The 15,846-nt window shown below is 41.5% G+C and overlaps 5 protein-coding genes across 6 annotated transcripts; 2 read left to right on the top strand and 3 right to left on the bottom strand.

Moving 5' to 3' along the window:
* Positions 1–295: 295 nt before the first annotated feature.
* On the bottom strand, positions 296–8,397 carry LOC6648394 (nuclear cap-binding protein subunit 1). Its single transcript, XM_002071378.4, has 8 exons — positions 8,325–8,397; positions 8,129–8,265; positions 6,723–8,061; positions 6,551–6,654; positions 1,564–2,052; positions 1,372–1,496; positions 1,123–1,311; positions 296–1,041 (listed from the first exon to the last, which is right to left on the bottom strand). The coding sequence occupies exons 2-8, from the start codon at positions 8,169–8,171 to the stop codon at positions 928–930; spliced, it is 2,403 nt and encodes an 800-aa protein (XP_002071414.1). The 5' UTR covers positions 8,172–8,265; positions 8,325–8,397; the 3' UTR covers positions 296–927.
* A 270-nt stretch (positions 8,398–8,667) lies between these two features.
* Positions 8,668–9,606, top strand: LOC6648393 (rhythmically expressed gene 2 protein). The gene has a single exon (XM_002071377.3). It carries the CDS (start codon positions 8,717–8,719, stop codon positions 9,482–9,484), a length of 768 nt encoding a protein of 255 aa, XP_002071413.1. The 5' UTR covers positions 8,668–8,716; the 3' UTR covers positions 9,485–9,606.
* Positions 9,607–9,611: 5 nt separating this feature from the next.
* On the bottom strand, positions 9,612–11,418 carry LOC6648392 (ras-related protein Rab-39B). Its single transcript, XM_002071376.4, has 2 exons — positions 10,935–11,418; positions 9,612–10,848 (listed from the first exon to the last, which is right to left on the bottom strand). Exons 1-2 carry the CDS (start codon positions 11,040–11,042, stop codon positions 10,297–10,299), a joined length of 660 nt encoding a protein of 219 aa, XP_002071412.1. The 5' UTR covers positions 11,043–11,418; the 3' UTR covers positions 9,612–10,296.
* Positions 11,419–11,501: 83 nt separating this feature from the next.
* LOC6648391 (raf homolog serine/threonine-protein kinase Raf) lies at positions 11,502–15,125 on the top strand. 2 transcript variants are annotated; one of them, XM_023179583.2, is made up of 6 exons: positions 11,504–12,109; positions 12,267–13,051; positions 13,196–13,327; positions 13,464–13,607; positions 13,676–14,049; positions 14,112–15,125. In XM_023179583.2, exons 1-6 carry the CDS (start codon positions 11,947–11,949, stop codon positions 14,692–14,694), a joined length of 2,181 nt encoding a protein of 726 aa, XP_023035351.1. In that variant the 5' UTR covers positions 11,504–11,946; the 3' UTR covers positions 14,695–15,125. The 2 variants fall into 2 exon arrangements, with proteins under 2 accessions (XP_002071411.2, XP_023035351.1); XM_002071375.4 differs by having other exon boundaries at positions 11,502–12,109; positions 12,267–13,327.
* Positions 15,126–15,190: 65 nt separating this feature from the next.
* On the bottom strand, positions 15,191–15,832 carry LOC6648390 (39S ribosomal protein L14, mitochondrial). Its single transcript, XM_002071374.4, has one exon. The coding sequence runs from the start codon at positions 15,751–15,753 to the stop codon at positions 15,262–15,264; it is 492 nt and encodes a 163-aa protein (XP_002071410.2). The 5' UTR covers positions 15,754–15,832; the 3' UTR covers positions 15,191–15,261.
* Positions 15,833–15,846: the final 14 nt, after the last annotated feature.

Raw genomic sequence — 15,846 nt, 5'->3', positions numbered from 1 at the left:
TTTTTCTTGGCCCAAAAAGTAGGCTACAGTGAAAAGAAAAAAAGTTAATCTATATACTATACTTGTAGGCCGAATTAAAATCTTTCAAATCGAATTTAATTAAACAGTTGTTTTTTTAACCAAACATATATTATAATTAATTTGTTATTAAGCAGGTAGCACAATTTGAAATTCTTCTTTGTTTGTTTCTATTTACATACTAAAACTATTTATGTATGTATATTGACTTTCATTAAAGCCCAATCAATTTATTCAAAGCTATATGAAAAAAAAAACAAGATAAAAGTGCAAATCATTTAAAATTAGTATTGTTGGTTTATCTATTTTCTTACATCGTTAACATATTACAATTGTGTGTCTAAATATTTTTAAACTTTACTCTTGGTTCGTTTAACAAATTACAAAATGTCTGCCTAAATATTTATATGCATATATATTTATGAATGATGGATTTTGTAATGGACAAAAATAATGGAACAAGGAACAAATCTAAATCGTTTCATATATATGTAAGTTTTGTTCATTATGACCATGACAACGTGATAAACTTTCTACAATTCTTTAATACATATATAGAAATATATATATATGTATATATATGTGTGTATACATAAGGAAACCAGAGTTCCGAACTAAATACGGCCATGCCATAGTTTGTATTTTGTACCCTTGCAAATTCATGTTATGCTCGACAACTTTTGTCAAGCGGTTGCAATAATTGAGAGACCTGAATTATATAGAATGAGAATATGGAATAGTAGCTTGATCAACTTGAACGACTCAAGTATTGGTTATACGTTGTAGAAACGGAAAGGCTTGTCTAATGGCATTGCAAATCGTTGTCCAAAATAAATGTGCAACCTCTTTTGCAATGGTATTTAAAAATATAGCGAATTTTCATATCCGGTTGCATTGCTTTTGTTGGCTTCACGCACGCAATGCCACAAATTGTTGGAACACCTCCAAAATATGTGTATCCAGATCGGATGTGAAAAGTAAGGTCTCCAGTGTGCTACTATATTTCTGAACTTGTTCATGGTGCTGCAAAGGATTAAAAGACACAAACAGAAGATTAGAAGATATTTAAAAGGATAATACACATCAACGGATGGTTGGACCTACCATAAGAAAGACCTGTTGTAATCGTCCAATTGTCCATCGATACCAATCTGTATCCGGATCACGTCCGTCTGTATCAGAGCGCAACAAATGCTCGGAGAGTATCATAATGAAACGCTGAAAGACAATCAGGAACAGACGTTTTTGATTCACATTTGCTGCCTCAAGTTTTTCCTCCATGCGCTCGACGACCTAGATAATCAAATAATAGATTAAAATATATCAAATTAAAGCCATTTGATTTTGGTTTACCTCCTCGGATGGTTTGTCTGCATGAGTGATGGGTTTCTTGCGTTTATGTGGTGTATCCTCATCGGAATCGCTAGATGAAGAATCCGCCTTGGATAGTTTATCTTTTGCATCGCTTAGCTCAGTATCTGAAATGAATTGATAATGGAAATGTACTATGGCTGAAAGAATAAGATTTTCTGGTTAATTACTTACTCAGCTTGATGACATGCTTGTTCATTTTCTTAATGGTAAGATGTAATATCTCCCAGAGATACATTTTCGTAAACTCTCCCGTCATCTCCTTGGAGAATATCCATGTGGCCACTGCCGAACAATCGACAATTTGCAATTTAAGCAATTTATCAATTAAAACAACCATCATCTGTTGATGGGATGACCAGAGCTCAAATATATTGTGCAATATGCAAATTTGAGCCTCTTCGGTCTCGGCCAGTGCACGGAATACCGCATGAAATTTCGAGATGGCAGCAAAACTATGCGAAAATGATTTTGAGCCCAGGTTCAACAGTGTCTGAACGAATACATCAATTTTCAGGGCATTGAAACTGCCATCGGACATCTCTTCGCCGCTGTAGCCGCTGCTTGGGATCTCTTTCAATATATTGACCACCTCCTCTGGTGTACATTTTTGTCTGATGGCCACCACCAGTTGATGGGCCACTGTGGTTCCTGGTAGATTTGCTGAAAAAACGAAAAAAGAGAGGAGAAATAGATTAGGAAATGCATCATTAAATGATTTTTTGGCGACACTTTTGTTGCATTCGCATTGTTGCGTTGCGAATGTGTGCCATGGCGTGGAACCAAGCGGCAACACACAGAGTCAGCCAGACAGCCAGCCAGCCAGCCAGCCAGCCAGCCAGCCAGCCAGCCAGCCAGACAACCAGCCAATCCAGCTCGGATTGGTGCGTTACTAATGATGGGGGCCCCAGCCAGAGTGTTTGAATTTTTTTTGTCTCACCCACCAGCAACCACCCCCCCTTAACCCCTAAGCCATGTTTATTTGCCATTACATGCAGTTTATTGGCACTCTAAAGACGATTATGTCAATAAAGAGCAGCGCTTACCTAAACTAAATGAGAAGGTAATGGAGGAGAAAGAGAAAGGGGAGGAGAAGCTATAGAAGAATAGTTGTTAATTATGCGCCCATTTGGCAATCAAATGCATTGGCAAATGCGCTTGGAATTTGTTCGCTCAACCCCCTCAACAAAAACATCAGCAAACAAAAAACAAAAGGAAAACTCCATTCACAATGTCAATGGCTTTTCAAAGGTCGTCAGTTACATCCAAATATATACATACATATATTCTAATCGAGGGGACTATAGCTTTCTTAGCATGTCAAGATCATGTGCAAAAAAAAAAAAACCCCAAAAAATTCCCACCGTCAGCTAATAACAACTTTAGTCAGCATTATCTATAATGAATAGATTGAAATTCTTTGACCTACCCCTACCTACTCCACTCTCCCCCTTAAGTTTAAGTTTTGATGTCACGGAGTTTTGACTTTCGCATCAAATTGAGCGTATCCCAATCCATTCCATCATCATCATCATCAACATCTCTTACTTTCAGGGAATAAGTAAAAGTTTATACTAGTTAAATGTACACTATACTTGTATGATTTTCAATGTTAAATGACTTTGGTTAGCCTTATCGTTAGCAGGTCATCATTTCTCATTATGTAGTAGTCAGAACTTAGACAAGGTGAAATCCACTAGAGATCAAAAGTTGGAAATCCGTCTGTTCCGACATCGACGAAGCGTAGAATAACATAATATCTCAATGGAAATCTAAAGCATAATTGTACCCAAAATGGAGGCTAAACACAAGAAGACAAGAAACGTAGTAAATGAAAATGAAATCAAGTCAAGAAGCTTAACAAAACCAATTCACATTACATTTTCGAATATTTTTTGTTTTTTTCTGCATACCGAATATGAAAATGCCCTACAGAAAAATCAAATAGAGTGGAATATAATAGCGCCAAAATGAAGTTTCATAAACTACATTTTGTAATGTAGTTTCTGTAGTCTCTTTCAATCCTAATTTGAACTGAAAGCTTGAGAGTTTCAATCGGATTAGATTAGAGCAATTAAAGGGTATTACACATGATGTAGATGTGGAGGAAAAAACAAAAAAAAAAAACCTAGGCCACTTTTGGCTTTTGGCAAAGTGGAAAATCACATTTGTTTTTGAGGTAGGGTAGGTCACCCAACGGCTGATGGCAAGTGTTGCATAAATGCGCGGCACTGTGCCACACCCCCCACCAGCCCCCGGTCCTCATCCGAGTTTGAGTTTCCTACATCACACACACATAGTCAATTTTGGCCGTAACAATGCGGATTGCAAAATCTTTGCCGCTGGTAGGCAAGTTGCCATCGCTGCTGTTGCTGCTGCTGCTGCTGCTCATCGCTTGGCTGATCCAATGAAAGCAGCAACAGTGGCAGAGGCAGAGACTGATGATGGAGTGTGCCACCCAAAACGTAGAGCCAACAGAGAGATGGATGTGGTGCTTCTGCTTCTGGTTGTCGATTATTAGCATGCGCAAGTCTTGGACGCGTTTCAGTCGAGTTTTCAAGCGCGCCCAGCTCATATCGTAGCCATAAGAACAACAATAGCAACAACAACAACTGACTGTAGAGGCAAAACCATTGTGTTTTCTTTTGTTTTTGTTTTTTGTTTTTTTTTTTTTTTGTTGTTTACAATATGTGGAAATTTATCGGCCTTCTGACCATTCTAATGGCAGTTGTAGGTGAAAATGAATAAGTTTAAATGTTTTTTTGTTGGATAAAAATTGGCCCATATTTGCAGTTGTCTTTGGCCAAATGTATAGTTGGAGGTGGAGGTGGTACAGGACGAGATGTGGTATTGACACCCAAACAGGGTCTACAATTGCCTGGCAAGCGTCTCTATTATAAAGAGGAGAGAGAGGAGCGGCAAGATGCGAAACGACCCTGGGAACGTACACTTAAACATGTCACATATGTGACACTCTTTACAAATGCCGCCATTGAAGCGGCAGCTGGTAATCTAAGGTAGGTGGTCTCGCATAATCCTAGGTTGATTTGAACATACCCCATGTATTTCAGTCAATTGCATCAATACCATGAGTTTCTACAGACGCCCTATGTGGCAGCAAAGGGACACGAGAGGATGTCTAGCCCGTCACGCTTCGGTGACATTGTGACTCTGGCCAGTGGACGTTTGGAGCAAATGCTAGGGAATGCCAGTCAGTATCGTTTTGTGGAGAATGGCGGTGCGTCTGTGGAGCAGGCCGGTGAACGTCGTGCCCTGTGGCAAGTCCAACGCATACGACATCGAGATGGTGCAACTGATGGCCGCTATCATTATGAGATTAAATTCAGTGTAACACCATTGACCAGAGATGGTTGGTCACAGCAGAGTTATATACAAAAGGAGGATGACTATCCTCAGAGTTTCAGCCGTCTGGTGTACAATGATAAACGCGAACAGTTGGCCATGGCCCAACGGCGACAAGATCGCGATCGAGAGAGAGGAGATCGGCCATGGGATCATGAACGGGAACAATCGCAAGCGACTTTTGTTCACGGCATCTTCCAAGCGGCGCCACGGCCTCCTCCTCCACCTCCTCCAGCGCCACTGCCATTACTGCCGCCCAAATTAAATATTGGTGAGTATCTGCTGAAGGGTCTGCCACAGAAGGGTAGCTCAAAAATTGAGCTATTTCCGGGACTCTTTAATTTGGGATTACGTCAAAATTATATTACCCCGACAACATTTCGTCCCAATTATTCGGCTGTGAAATTCAGTAATCCGCATGCTGAATTAGAGCGGTTTCCCTTGCTAAATGAAAATAATTTGATTGGCAATGGCAATGATGGCATTAAGGGACAGATTGCGGGGGCGCCAATTACCCATCATTTTCATCATCATTTTTATACGGCTCCTGGTGGCTCCTCCTTACATGAGGGCCAATTGCAAGATTATCCCTTATCGACACCACCGCCGCCGCCAACGGCCATACAGACAAATTTTTATCATCATCAGCTGCAGCATGGAGGTGACCATCAAATAGTGCAATTCCCCAGCTCAAGACCCTCGTCGTCGTCTAGTGAGTCTTTAGAATCTGGCGATGAGGCTGGTGACAATTTGCATCCATCACAAATTTATGGTCAAGCCTCAAAGTATCAACAAGCAAACAGATTGCCACCATTGTTAATTTATGCTGGCGGTGGCAGTGGCTCATCAGCAGGCACCTCTTCTTCTTTGGATGATGAGAATAATCCCAAGCAATTTGTACAAAGTGAACCACTTGAGGAGTCAATATATCGTTATTCAGAGCCCGATCCACTGTATGTGCATCAAAATCCTGTAGATGTTCTGCCCGAGAATTATGCTGAGGTGACATATCGGCCACAGCAAGAGGAAGAAGAACAGCAAGAGGATTCGCTAGACGAACAGCGCTTAGCGGGTAGTCAAAAGGAGACAGAATTGGCTGCCACAACAAGACCAACCACGACATCTACCAGTAGTAGTACCACTACTACAACAACAACAACCACCACCACACCACCGCCCCCTTTGGCTCCGACAAGTAGCAGCTCCAGTTTTGTATCCACATCAACTAGTTTCAGTCCCTTACGCAGTTTGAGTCGATATCGAACCACACCAAAAATTACGGCTGGTAAATCAACAACGACAACAACAACTTCAACAGAGTCACCGCTGGCCAAGTGGAGTAAGAGACGCAAGGAACAATTGGACAGCAAGGCCAAACATAGTTATCGTCATGAGTCCAAGGTGGCATTTACGCCCACCGCTAGGACGACAACGACGACAACCACAACAACCACAACAACCCCAACAACAACTACAACTCAGTCTCCTCCTGGGCAGACCATAAGTGAAGTCCAACCTGAGAAATCACAGGGGCCACGGGAAATTATTGAAGTGCTTACACAGAAATCAGTTAGTAGGTCCGTAAGCATTAAAGTTGGCGAAAATGGCGAAGAGATTCCCATATTTGTGGACGACAAGGACGAGGACGAGGAGAATGAAGTGAAGTCCATACCAAATACATAAACCTAATTTGCATACTGCTATTAATATATATATATATATGTGTATTCTAAATCCCAAAAAATAAATTATATATTTTACAACTAATTGCAAAGGGAGGAGGGGGCTTGACACTCACCTGCTTCTTCATTGGCATACTTATAATTGGGCACGGGTGTTAATGGTATGAGCTTGGCATAAGTAGTTGGCATCATCTCAGTGATTCGCTGGTGATACGATAACCTATTAGAACGAGGAACGGCTCATACAATTGGTCAAAGATGATGAAGTTTGAATTCGATTTTTCTTACCTTAGGCACTTCTGCAACACTTCCTGTATGAATTTTGGACGTGGATGCTCAGCTTCGAGAAGCAAACAACTGTCCCACTCATCCCATGACCAGGTAAACTTAAAGTTACTTAAATGGTAGGAAAACCAATTGACAAAACGATCAAAACATGAAGTGTTCATTGAATCGATCCGCATGAATAGAATTTCTGTGGCCTGGGCCAAAACCTGAGGCAGAGTTCCCGGCTGGAGCTTGCAGAGTTCAATCAAAATGGAGCCATAGCAAATATCCAGATATCTTGGTGTTGGCATATGAAATAGCTCGGCAAAGATCACCTCAACAATGCAATATTCCAATGGAATTTTATGCTTAAATGGAAAGTTAAGCAATTGTGCAGCACAATCTTTGCGCTCGTAATGATGTGTCTCAATGATGTGATGCAGATGCTCTTCGATGAGAAACCGTTCGATCGAATGAGCACCTGGTAAATTTGGCCCATCCGGGCAATCTGTGTAGTCAAACATGCGATAGACTACCCAGGGCATGGGATACTCGAAGGCATCATGATGCGGCGGTGGTATAATTTGTGGCAAATTATGCTGCAATGCCTCACACAGTATTGAATCGAAGACGAGATATGGTCGCGGTATATGCTTTTCGGCCCAATTATCCTGACGCAATTTACGTATCTGAGCCCACAGACAATCCAAATACTCCTCTTGCGGATGCGGTGCATCCGATGACCAGACTCTTAAGGCATTATGGTGCTTCTTTGAGCGCTTATTTAGATAGACTTCAATTCGTAGTAATAGCGATTCCAGAGCAGATTCCTTCTTTTCGTACAGATCCCGTCCCACCCAAGGCAGAGTGGATAGGACAGCGAATACGAACCAATCGCGACGCACTTGTGGTACTGTATCCTCATTGGACACATCAATCATGGTGTCTAGTAATTGCAACAAACTGGTGGCCGAGATCACATGGCAATTAACCAAATCAGCGAGAAACCTCAACGAATATCGGGCGGCATCCCAACGGCACAGTTTCAGCGACTCCTTAAATGTCTTGACCATGTGATCAACAAACTCACCACCGAATTTATAATTCTTGGCATTCAACAGGCCTACTAATGTTGTGTACACTGTACATTTCTCTGGCATCCGGACCGCACAGTCGGACAGAATGCGTAAAATCTTTAATCGGAATGTGCCCAGATCTGCTTCCAGCACCGAAACTAAGCCTTCGAGATTCGATTCTACAGACGAAGTGCTACGCTCACCGACTCGCAATATAAGCGACTCTAGCCTGTCCTCAATTTCCTGGTTCTCGGACACCCTCCGACGTTTGTTACGCCTGTGGTCTGCCAAAGGTAATAGAATATTAAAAGTATTTCAGATAAAGCTTGCCGGTTGTCGTTTTGTACTAACCATAGCCCTCATCCTCAGTGTCGTGGGCACGTCGACGACTCATGGTTCAATCTGTGAATTTGTGGTTCCCTCTTTGTCGGTAGGCAAACGTGGCTATTATCAGCTTCCTTTGCGGTGTTTCAGTTAGAGGGAAGAAACTGAAAGCTGAATTATTTAAAACCAATCCGTATGGACACCGTTACCAAATTTTGCTAACCGCTAATTTTTTCGCCGTCACAATTTTCCAACTCGCGGTGGAGGGACGCAATTTCAACAGTGATGAACTATGCAATTATCGATAGCTGGTAATGCCGCCATTTTCGCCGTTGCATTTACACCCACAAATGCAAGTCTAAGATGTCATAAATTTGTTAAATGTCATTTCAAATGAAATCTTGAATTTCTCTTAGCCCCCAAAAATGTTGGCCTCGACCCGAAACTTGCTTGATTTTGACAGCATTTAATAATAGAAAAAGTTGGTATTTAATTAACGAAATATCGATATTTTTTAGTTTGCCACTGTCTTGAAACAGTGTTGGATGTGTCTCACTGACAATTGATTTAAGTATTTTCTAACACTTGCGGACTTCTTTGTGGCTAAATCCAAAAATGCCGTTGGCCAAACAATTTTTACGAAATTTGCAACGCTTTCGTTTAGTTACATTTGATGTGACCGACACCCTGCTGCATCTCAAGGATCCCATAGAGCAGTACAAACAAACTGCCATCGAATGCGGTGTCCAAAATATAGATACTGGAAAACTTGCGCTTTGTTTTCGTAGACAATTCAAAAATATGAGCATGGACCATCCGAATTTTGGCCAAGGAACCGGCAAAATGGGCTGGCAATGCTGGTGGAAAGAGCTTGTTGTGCAGACTTTCCGTTGCGTGGATGGAAGTATACCACAGGAAAAGCTAAATACCATAGCGGAACAATTGTTGGCCATATTTCGTACGCGTGCCTGCTGGCAGCATGTAAATGGAGCCAAGGAACTGGTGGAAAGGGTTCGCAATGCTGGAAAATGTGTAGGTGTCATATCGAATTTCGATCCATCATTGCGTCAGGTGCTAGACGAAATGAACTTTATGAATCATTTCGATTTCGTACTGACATCGTATGAGGCTGGTGTTATGAAACCGAACCCTTCCATTTTTCGCATACCACTGGAGCGTTTGAATATTGCGCCACATGAGGCCCTCCACATTGGCAATAAATCCGATATGGACTATGTAGGAGCACGGAACAGCGGTTGGAGTGGCCTACTAGTGCATTCCGGCGGTGTTAAAGATGATAATGAAGTTGATGGAGGACAGCATACATATAAAAGCATCGCTCAGATGCTAGATGCTCTGGAAACGCAAGAGATTCAATGGTGACCCAGAATAGGATGAGATAGCACGAGTCCAAAGATTAATGTTGTTTGACAACAGAGTATTGAAACATGTAACAACTCAGTTAATTAGGTTACTATTAAAAAATTAAATAAATGTCAAACATATGTAGTTATGTTTTGTCTCAAGTTTATAATAGAGCTTTTCTCATATATAGTTTACATATATATAAATATATGTATGTAATGTAATGTTATGTATAAAAGAAAAAGAAAAAACAATTTAAATTGAGAGCCGTCCATTCGCCCGAATAGTTACGTATTAAACTGAGAATATATTTGACCAATCTCAGAAGAATTTCCTCTTTTTTCCCCCAATATAAACAAATTTTACTAAGTGGAAAATCCCAATGAGACACCTAATTGACAACTGGACAAAAAAAACGTATAACTAAAAACGAAACTAAAAATAGTCTTCTCAACGCACTTTTCGACTTTTACAATTTGGTTTTGCAGCTAAATTAAGGTTAAGTTAAGTTAAGGTTAACAAAATAGAAGACGACGTCTAAATCAAATACAAAACAATTACAGGTATATGTATGTATGTATATAAGTTGCATATGTATTCCGATTTGTAATGCTCACAAAACTCTTTTGTAAAATGGGAAAAATTGTCAATCAATACACGATAAAAATAAAAATTGTAGGCAATGTCTTTTAGTTTTGGGGGAATTACAAATCTGATTTGGTTAACAACCTCTCTACTATCGTCTACGTCTCTTTGTGTAGATGTCTGTGTATATGGAGATAGATAGATTACAATATAAAGAAAAAAAATAGAGCAAGAAATAAAACAAATCAACAACAGGATGATTTTTCTGGTTCAGCCACAACCAAATTGAAATCCAGACTATTTGGCCTGGCAAAGCCAGATTTGATGCCATCCCAACCATCTTCGGCTTTATATTCGCCCGATCGAATGCGAGCGTACACCTCTTGAGTGACCATGCGAAATGCCTCCTCCACATTGGCTCCAGTGCGGGCGGACGTCTCAACGAAATGCAGGCCATGCTGTTTGGCAAATGTTTGAGCCTCCTCGGTGCTTACCTCCCGGTGTCCACCGCCAGCATTAATTAAATCAAGTTTACAGCCAACTAAGGCAAACACTGGACGATGCGGTTCAATATGTCGTTGTGCCTCCATCATCCACAATGGGATGTGCTCAAAGCTGGCATGATTGGAAATATCATAGACTAGAAGAACGCCGACCGAATTGCGATAGTACGATTTGGTTATCGAACGAAAACGCTCTTGCCCAGCTGTGTCCCATAATTGCAATTTGATTTGTGTGCCATCTTTCATCTCGATTAGGCGGGCAAAAAAATCCACACCCACTGTGGGATCAGATAGCTGTTAGGGAGAAAAAATGAGTCAACATTGCGAGAGAGATTATGTCATACTCATCAAGAGATGATCGTTGCATTAGATGCACTCACCTCGGCAAATTTGCCATCTGTAAAGAATTTCAGCAGGGAACTTTTGCCCACTGTGCTGTCGCCAATGAGTATCAAACGGAATTGGTACTCAAAGATTGGTTCAACCATTCTGAGGATCAAATATAAAAGTGGTTGGCACTTGGTTTGATCGGTTTGTCCTTGTATTAGCTCCTGACGCTAACGGGAGGATAATTAATTTGGTTTTTGCACTTCCGTTTTGCAACTAAGACGCAGTTAATTGGGGCCTCTCTCTTCGCTCTTTTGATGGGGGCCTTTCCTTCTCCTTCTTTGTAGTTCTGGGTATTTGTAATTTGGTGGGGCCTGCCCACACTCACTTTATAAACACTCTCCTATTCTCACTCTCTCTTTTTCTGTGTCTAATCTAGTTCTTGTTTATCATAGTTAACCATACAAAAGCTGCTCTACTGTTTCGTTTGTAATATGCAAATTTTTTTTTTTGCTTTTGTTTTGTTTCTAATAATATTGCCACTAGCGTGAATTGCGAAAACTGGCAACGCTAAACTACCACTAGTGCTGCCAAGCGCCAGATAGAAAGGGCTTACCAACACTGACCTAAACTTCGAGCAGCAATCGTAAACAGCTCTAATCAGGACGATAATTGACACAAAAAAACCTGCTCCTTGAAAGGAGAGGGGAGAAGAAGAGAAAAGAGCAATACCTAAATACGTTCCTTTGCAGTCTGAGCCAAAGCGGTGTGCGTGTGTGTAGTTTAAAGAGTAAAAAGGCAAAAATACCCAAAATACAAAATAAATAAATAAATTTATTATAAAAAAATCATGCAGCCACCTGCTCCTCCACCTGCTGCTGCTGGTGGACGTGGGTGGCCGCTAGACCAAATTTAAACGCAAGCGCAAACTCAAGAAAAAAAGAAGAAAACACACGCACACACACACATACATACGTACAGAAGAGAGAAAATCAAGGCTTCTCAGGCTTAGGGGTAGGCTAGGGTTCAGGGTCATGTTCAAGGAGCAGCAGCATCATCATCAACATGTCTAGTGAGTCGTCAATGGAGAGCGACAGCGAGCTCTATGATCCGCTGGCCGAGGAGCTGCACAATGTTCAACTGGTGAAGCATGTGACCAGGGAAAATATTGACGCATTGAATGCCAAATTTGCCAATCTACAAGAGCCTCCGGCTATGTACTTAAATGGTGAGTGAATTTCATATGTCCCGAATATTTGCAGGTTGTGTTATTATTGAGTAAATTTACGCCATATATATATGTCCTTGAAACAGTCGAAGCCTTGAGCTTGAATATTTATCCTTCAGTTCAGTACTTAAGCCATAATTTTCTTTCGTTTCTATAGAATACCAAGAGCTGACCTCAAAGCTGCATGAACTGGAGGCCAAAGAGCACGAGTTGATGGAGCAATTGCAACAGCAACAACAACAACAACAACAACAGCAGCATCAGGAGCCAGATCATCACCAGCAGCAGCAACAACCACATTATCAAAATCAAACACAAATCCTGCAACAGCAGCGACAATTGGCCAAAAGAACTAATCAGGCATCTGCTGGTGTTGTTGGTGGTGGCCTCACTGATAGTCTGGTATCAAGCGTGTCTTCATCCTCAGCCGCCTTTCGTCAGACAAAGATTTTATTACGCGTTCATTTGCCCAATCAGCAGCGCACCACCGTTGAGGTAGTGCCTGGCGTACGCCTTTGCGATGCATTGATGAAGGCATTAAAATTGCGCCAACTAACGCCCGATATGTGTGAGGTTAGCACATCGTTGGCGGGTAGACATATCATACCATGGAATACAGATATTGGCTCACTGCATGTAGAAGAAATTTATGTGCGTTTGGTTGATAGATTTCCCATACGCACCCATATCAAGCATCAGATTATACGCAAAACCTTCTTTTCGTTGGTGTTTTGCGAAGGTTGCCGTCGCCTTCTGTTCACTGGATTTTATTGCAGTCAGTGTAATTTTCGTTTCCATCAGAGATGCGCCAACCGTGTACCGATGCTGTGTCAACCGTTCCCCATGGATAGTTACTATCAGTTGCTGTTGGCCGAACAACCGGATCCGACAACCATGGGCGGTGGTTTAACAGGAGGACGCGGCATTGCCGTTAAATTCAACGTGAGTAGCACCAGCAGCGGTCGGAGTCGACGTTGCAGTAGCAGCGGCAGTAGTAGCGGCGGCGGTGGCGGCGTCGGCGGCAGCAGCTCAGCTAAACCCCAATCATCTACATCAACATCAACTAATCATCATCATCATCGACAGGGTCGTGCTCCACGTATTAGCCAGGATGATCGTTCCAACTCGGCGCCAAATGTCTGTATCAATAATATCAATCGATCTATGACTAGCGAGGTTCAGCGCAGTTTAATTATGCAATCCAGACCCCCATTGCCGGTGAGTCCCAATGAAAGTATCAGTGAACCAAAACACTTTAAATTTATGAATATTATGACACAAGCAAACATATTATGTACTACTTTTATGAGCATCTAATCTTTGTTTTTGGTTTTCCCCGCTTACTGCTTCACAGCATCCTTGTACCGATCATTCATCAAATTCAACGCAAGCTTCGCCTACCAGTACCTTGAAGCATAATCGTCCTCGTGCTCGTTCCGCCGATGAGAGCAATAAGAATCTACTCTCCCGCGATGCTAAAAGCTCCGAGGAAAATTGGGTGAGTCCATAAAATCCTTCAATTATTCTTTTGATTACATTTGTCTCGCCTTTTTCGCCTTTTCGTAGAACATTCAAGCCGAAGAAATTTTAATTGGACCACGAATTGGTTCTGGCTCTTTTGGAACTGTCTATCGTGCCCATTGGCATGGACCGGTGGCTGTTAAAACATTGAATGTAAAAACTCCCAGTCCCGCCCAGTTGCAGGCATTCAAGAATGAAGTGGCAATGCTGAAAAAGACGCGACATTGTAATATTCTATTATTTATGGGTTGCGTATCGAAACCATCACTGGCCATTGTCACACAATGGTGTGAGGGGAGTAGTCTCTATAAGCATGTCCACGTGAATGAGACCAAATTCAAATTGAACACCCTTATAGACATTGGTAGGCAAGTGGCCCAGGGAATGGATTATTTACATGCCAAGAATATTATACACAGGTGAATATCATAAACAAGTATAAAGGCAAGCGCACGAACTAAATCAAAATATCTTTCTACAGAGACCTCAAGTCCAATAACATCTTCCTGCACGAAGATTTGTCGGTAAAAATTGGCGATTTCGGTCTGGCCACGGCCAAAACACGTTGGTCTGGTGAAAAGCAAGCGAATCAACCAACTGGCAGCATTTTATGGATGGCCCCCGAAGTGATACGTATGCAAGAGCAGAATCCCTACTCGTTTCAATCGGATGTCTATGCCTTTGGCATTGTCATGTACGAACTATTGGGCGAATGTCTGCCCTATTGTCATATTAGTAATAAGGATCAAATCCTATTTATGGTGGGACGTGGTCTCCTTAGACCGGATATGAGTCAAGTGCGTTCCGATGCACCGCAAGCACTGAAACGCTTAGCCGAGGACTGTATCAAGTATAATCCTAAAGAGCGTCCGCTATTTCGGCCGTTGCTCAATATGCTGGAAAATATGTTAAGAACCCTGCCGAAAATTCATCGCAGTGCAAGTGAACCGAATTTGACACAATCGCAATTACAAAATGAAGATTTCTTGTATCTCTGCCCCAGTCCAAAGACGCCGGTGAATTTTAATAACTTTCAATTTTATAGCAGTGCAGGAAATATCTAATATCTACAAAAAGAAAAAACAAACAAAAACGAAACAAATGTGTGTATCCTGTACCTGTACTTAGACGAAGTGAAAATTTTCCATTTATTGGGGGCGTCCCGTATAAAGCTCTTGCTCCAACTGCTTTTGCTTTGAAGTCCCAAATGCATCCAATTTCTGAAAGGGAACGATGCTCAAGTTTTAAATCCGAAAATCTGGTGGCAAACGTGGCCTGCGCCTCCTGATTTTCAATTTTGTTATTTAGACGAGGGAGAGAGAGATAGAGCATGTGAATACGAATTAAATTCCATCCTTCTCTCATCCTTCTTTCTGAACTGTCAAGTAAACTGCATTTCTTTTTAACTCTGAACTGTAATTTGTAAACTACTGCTAATGTACATAGAAATGTAAACTGCATCCCACAAAACATAAAAAAAGAGAAGAAAATTAAACTATAATTAATTTATATAAATGTTAGGCAAACCACTAAATATTATAAACAAAATATACTTATATATACTATAACAACAACAGAGGCAAAACCCTTCATCTTTATTTTTTATAATCATTAGTTAGGCATTGGAACAATCATACAAAACGACTAGCTATGGCCAAAACTTTGGTGTAATCCGCGCCTTTGGCCAAAGTCTTCTCCTTGAGTATGGTCCTTAATATGCTGGGTATGGGTACATGAATCCTGGTGCCCAACGGCGAACCGTTATCGTCAATTAGAACCAGATTATTGCTGTCAAATTTCGGCTGTTTGCTGGGCTGATTCTGCTTAAGTCCCACTAGAATTCCTTTTTTCATCTGTCCCTTGATAGCGACTAGGACTTTATCCCCAATGAGACCTACACCACGTTTATTGTACACATGAATGCAACGAGGTGGTCTGCCTTCGGCCATTGCTCGTTTGCCCAGATCACTGTTGTCCACCACACGGAGCCGAGCCAGTTTCCGTATCTCCATGCAAGCCGGTGATGTGTGAAACAGCTGCGTTTTCTGTATGGCTGTTGATGCTGCTGCCATTGGCTGCAACTTGGTTTTGGTCAGCCAGCGCAATGTTAGTTGGGACATCATTTATTGTTAAAAACTATTTACGGCGTAAAATTTACAACCTAAATTAAATAACTATTGGCTAGAGATGCAACATTCATGGCAAGTGCGATATAT

This window comes from Drosophila willistoni (assembly GCF_018902025.1).
Source record: "Drosophila willistoni isolate 14030-0811.24 chromosome XL unlocalized genomic scaffold, UCI_dwil_1.1 Seg141, whole genome shotgun sequence".
Classification (NCBI taxonomy): domain Eukaryota; kingdom Metazoa; phylum Arthropoda; class Insecta; order Diptera; family Drosophilidae; genus Drosophila; species Drosophila willistoni.
The sequence above is the reverse complement of the archived record's forward strand: the minus strand, read 5'-3'. Positions and strand labels throughout refer to the sequence as shown.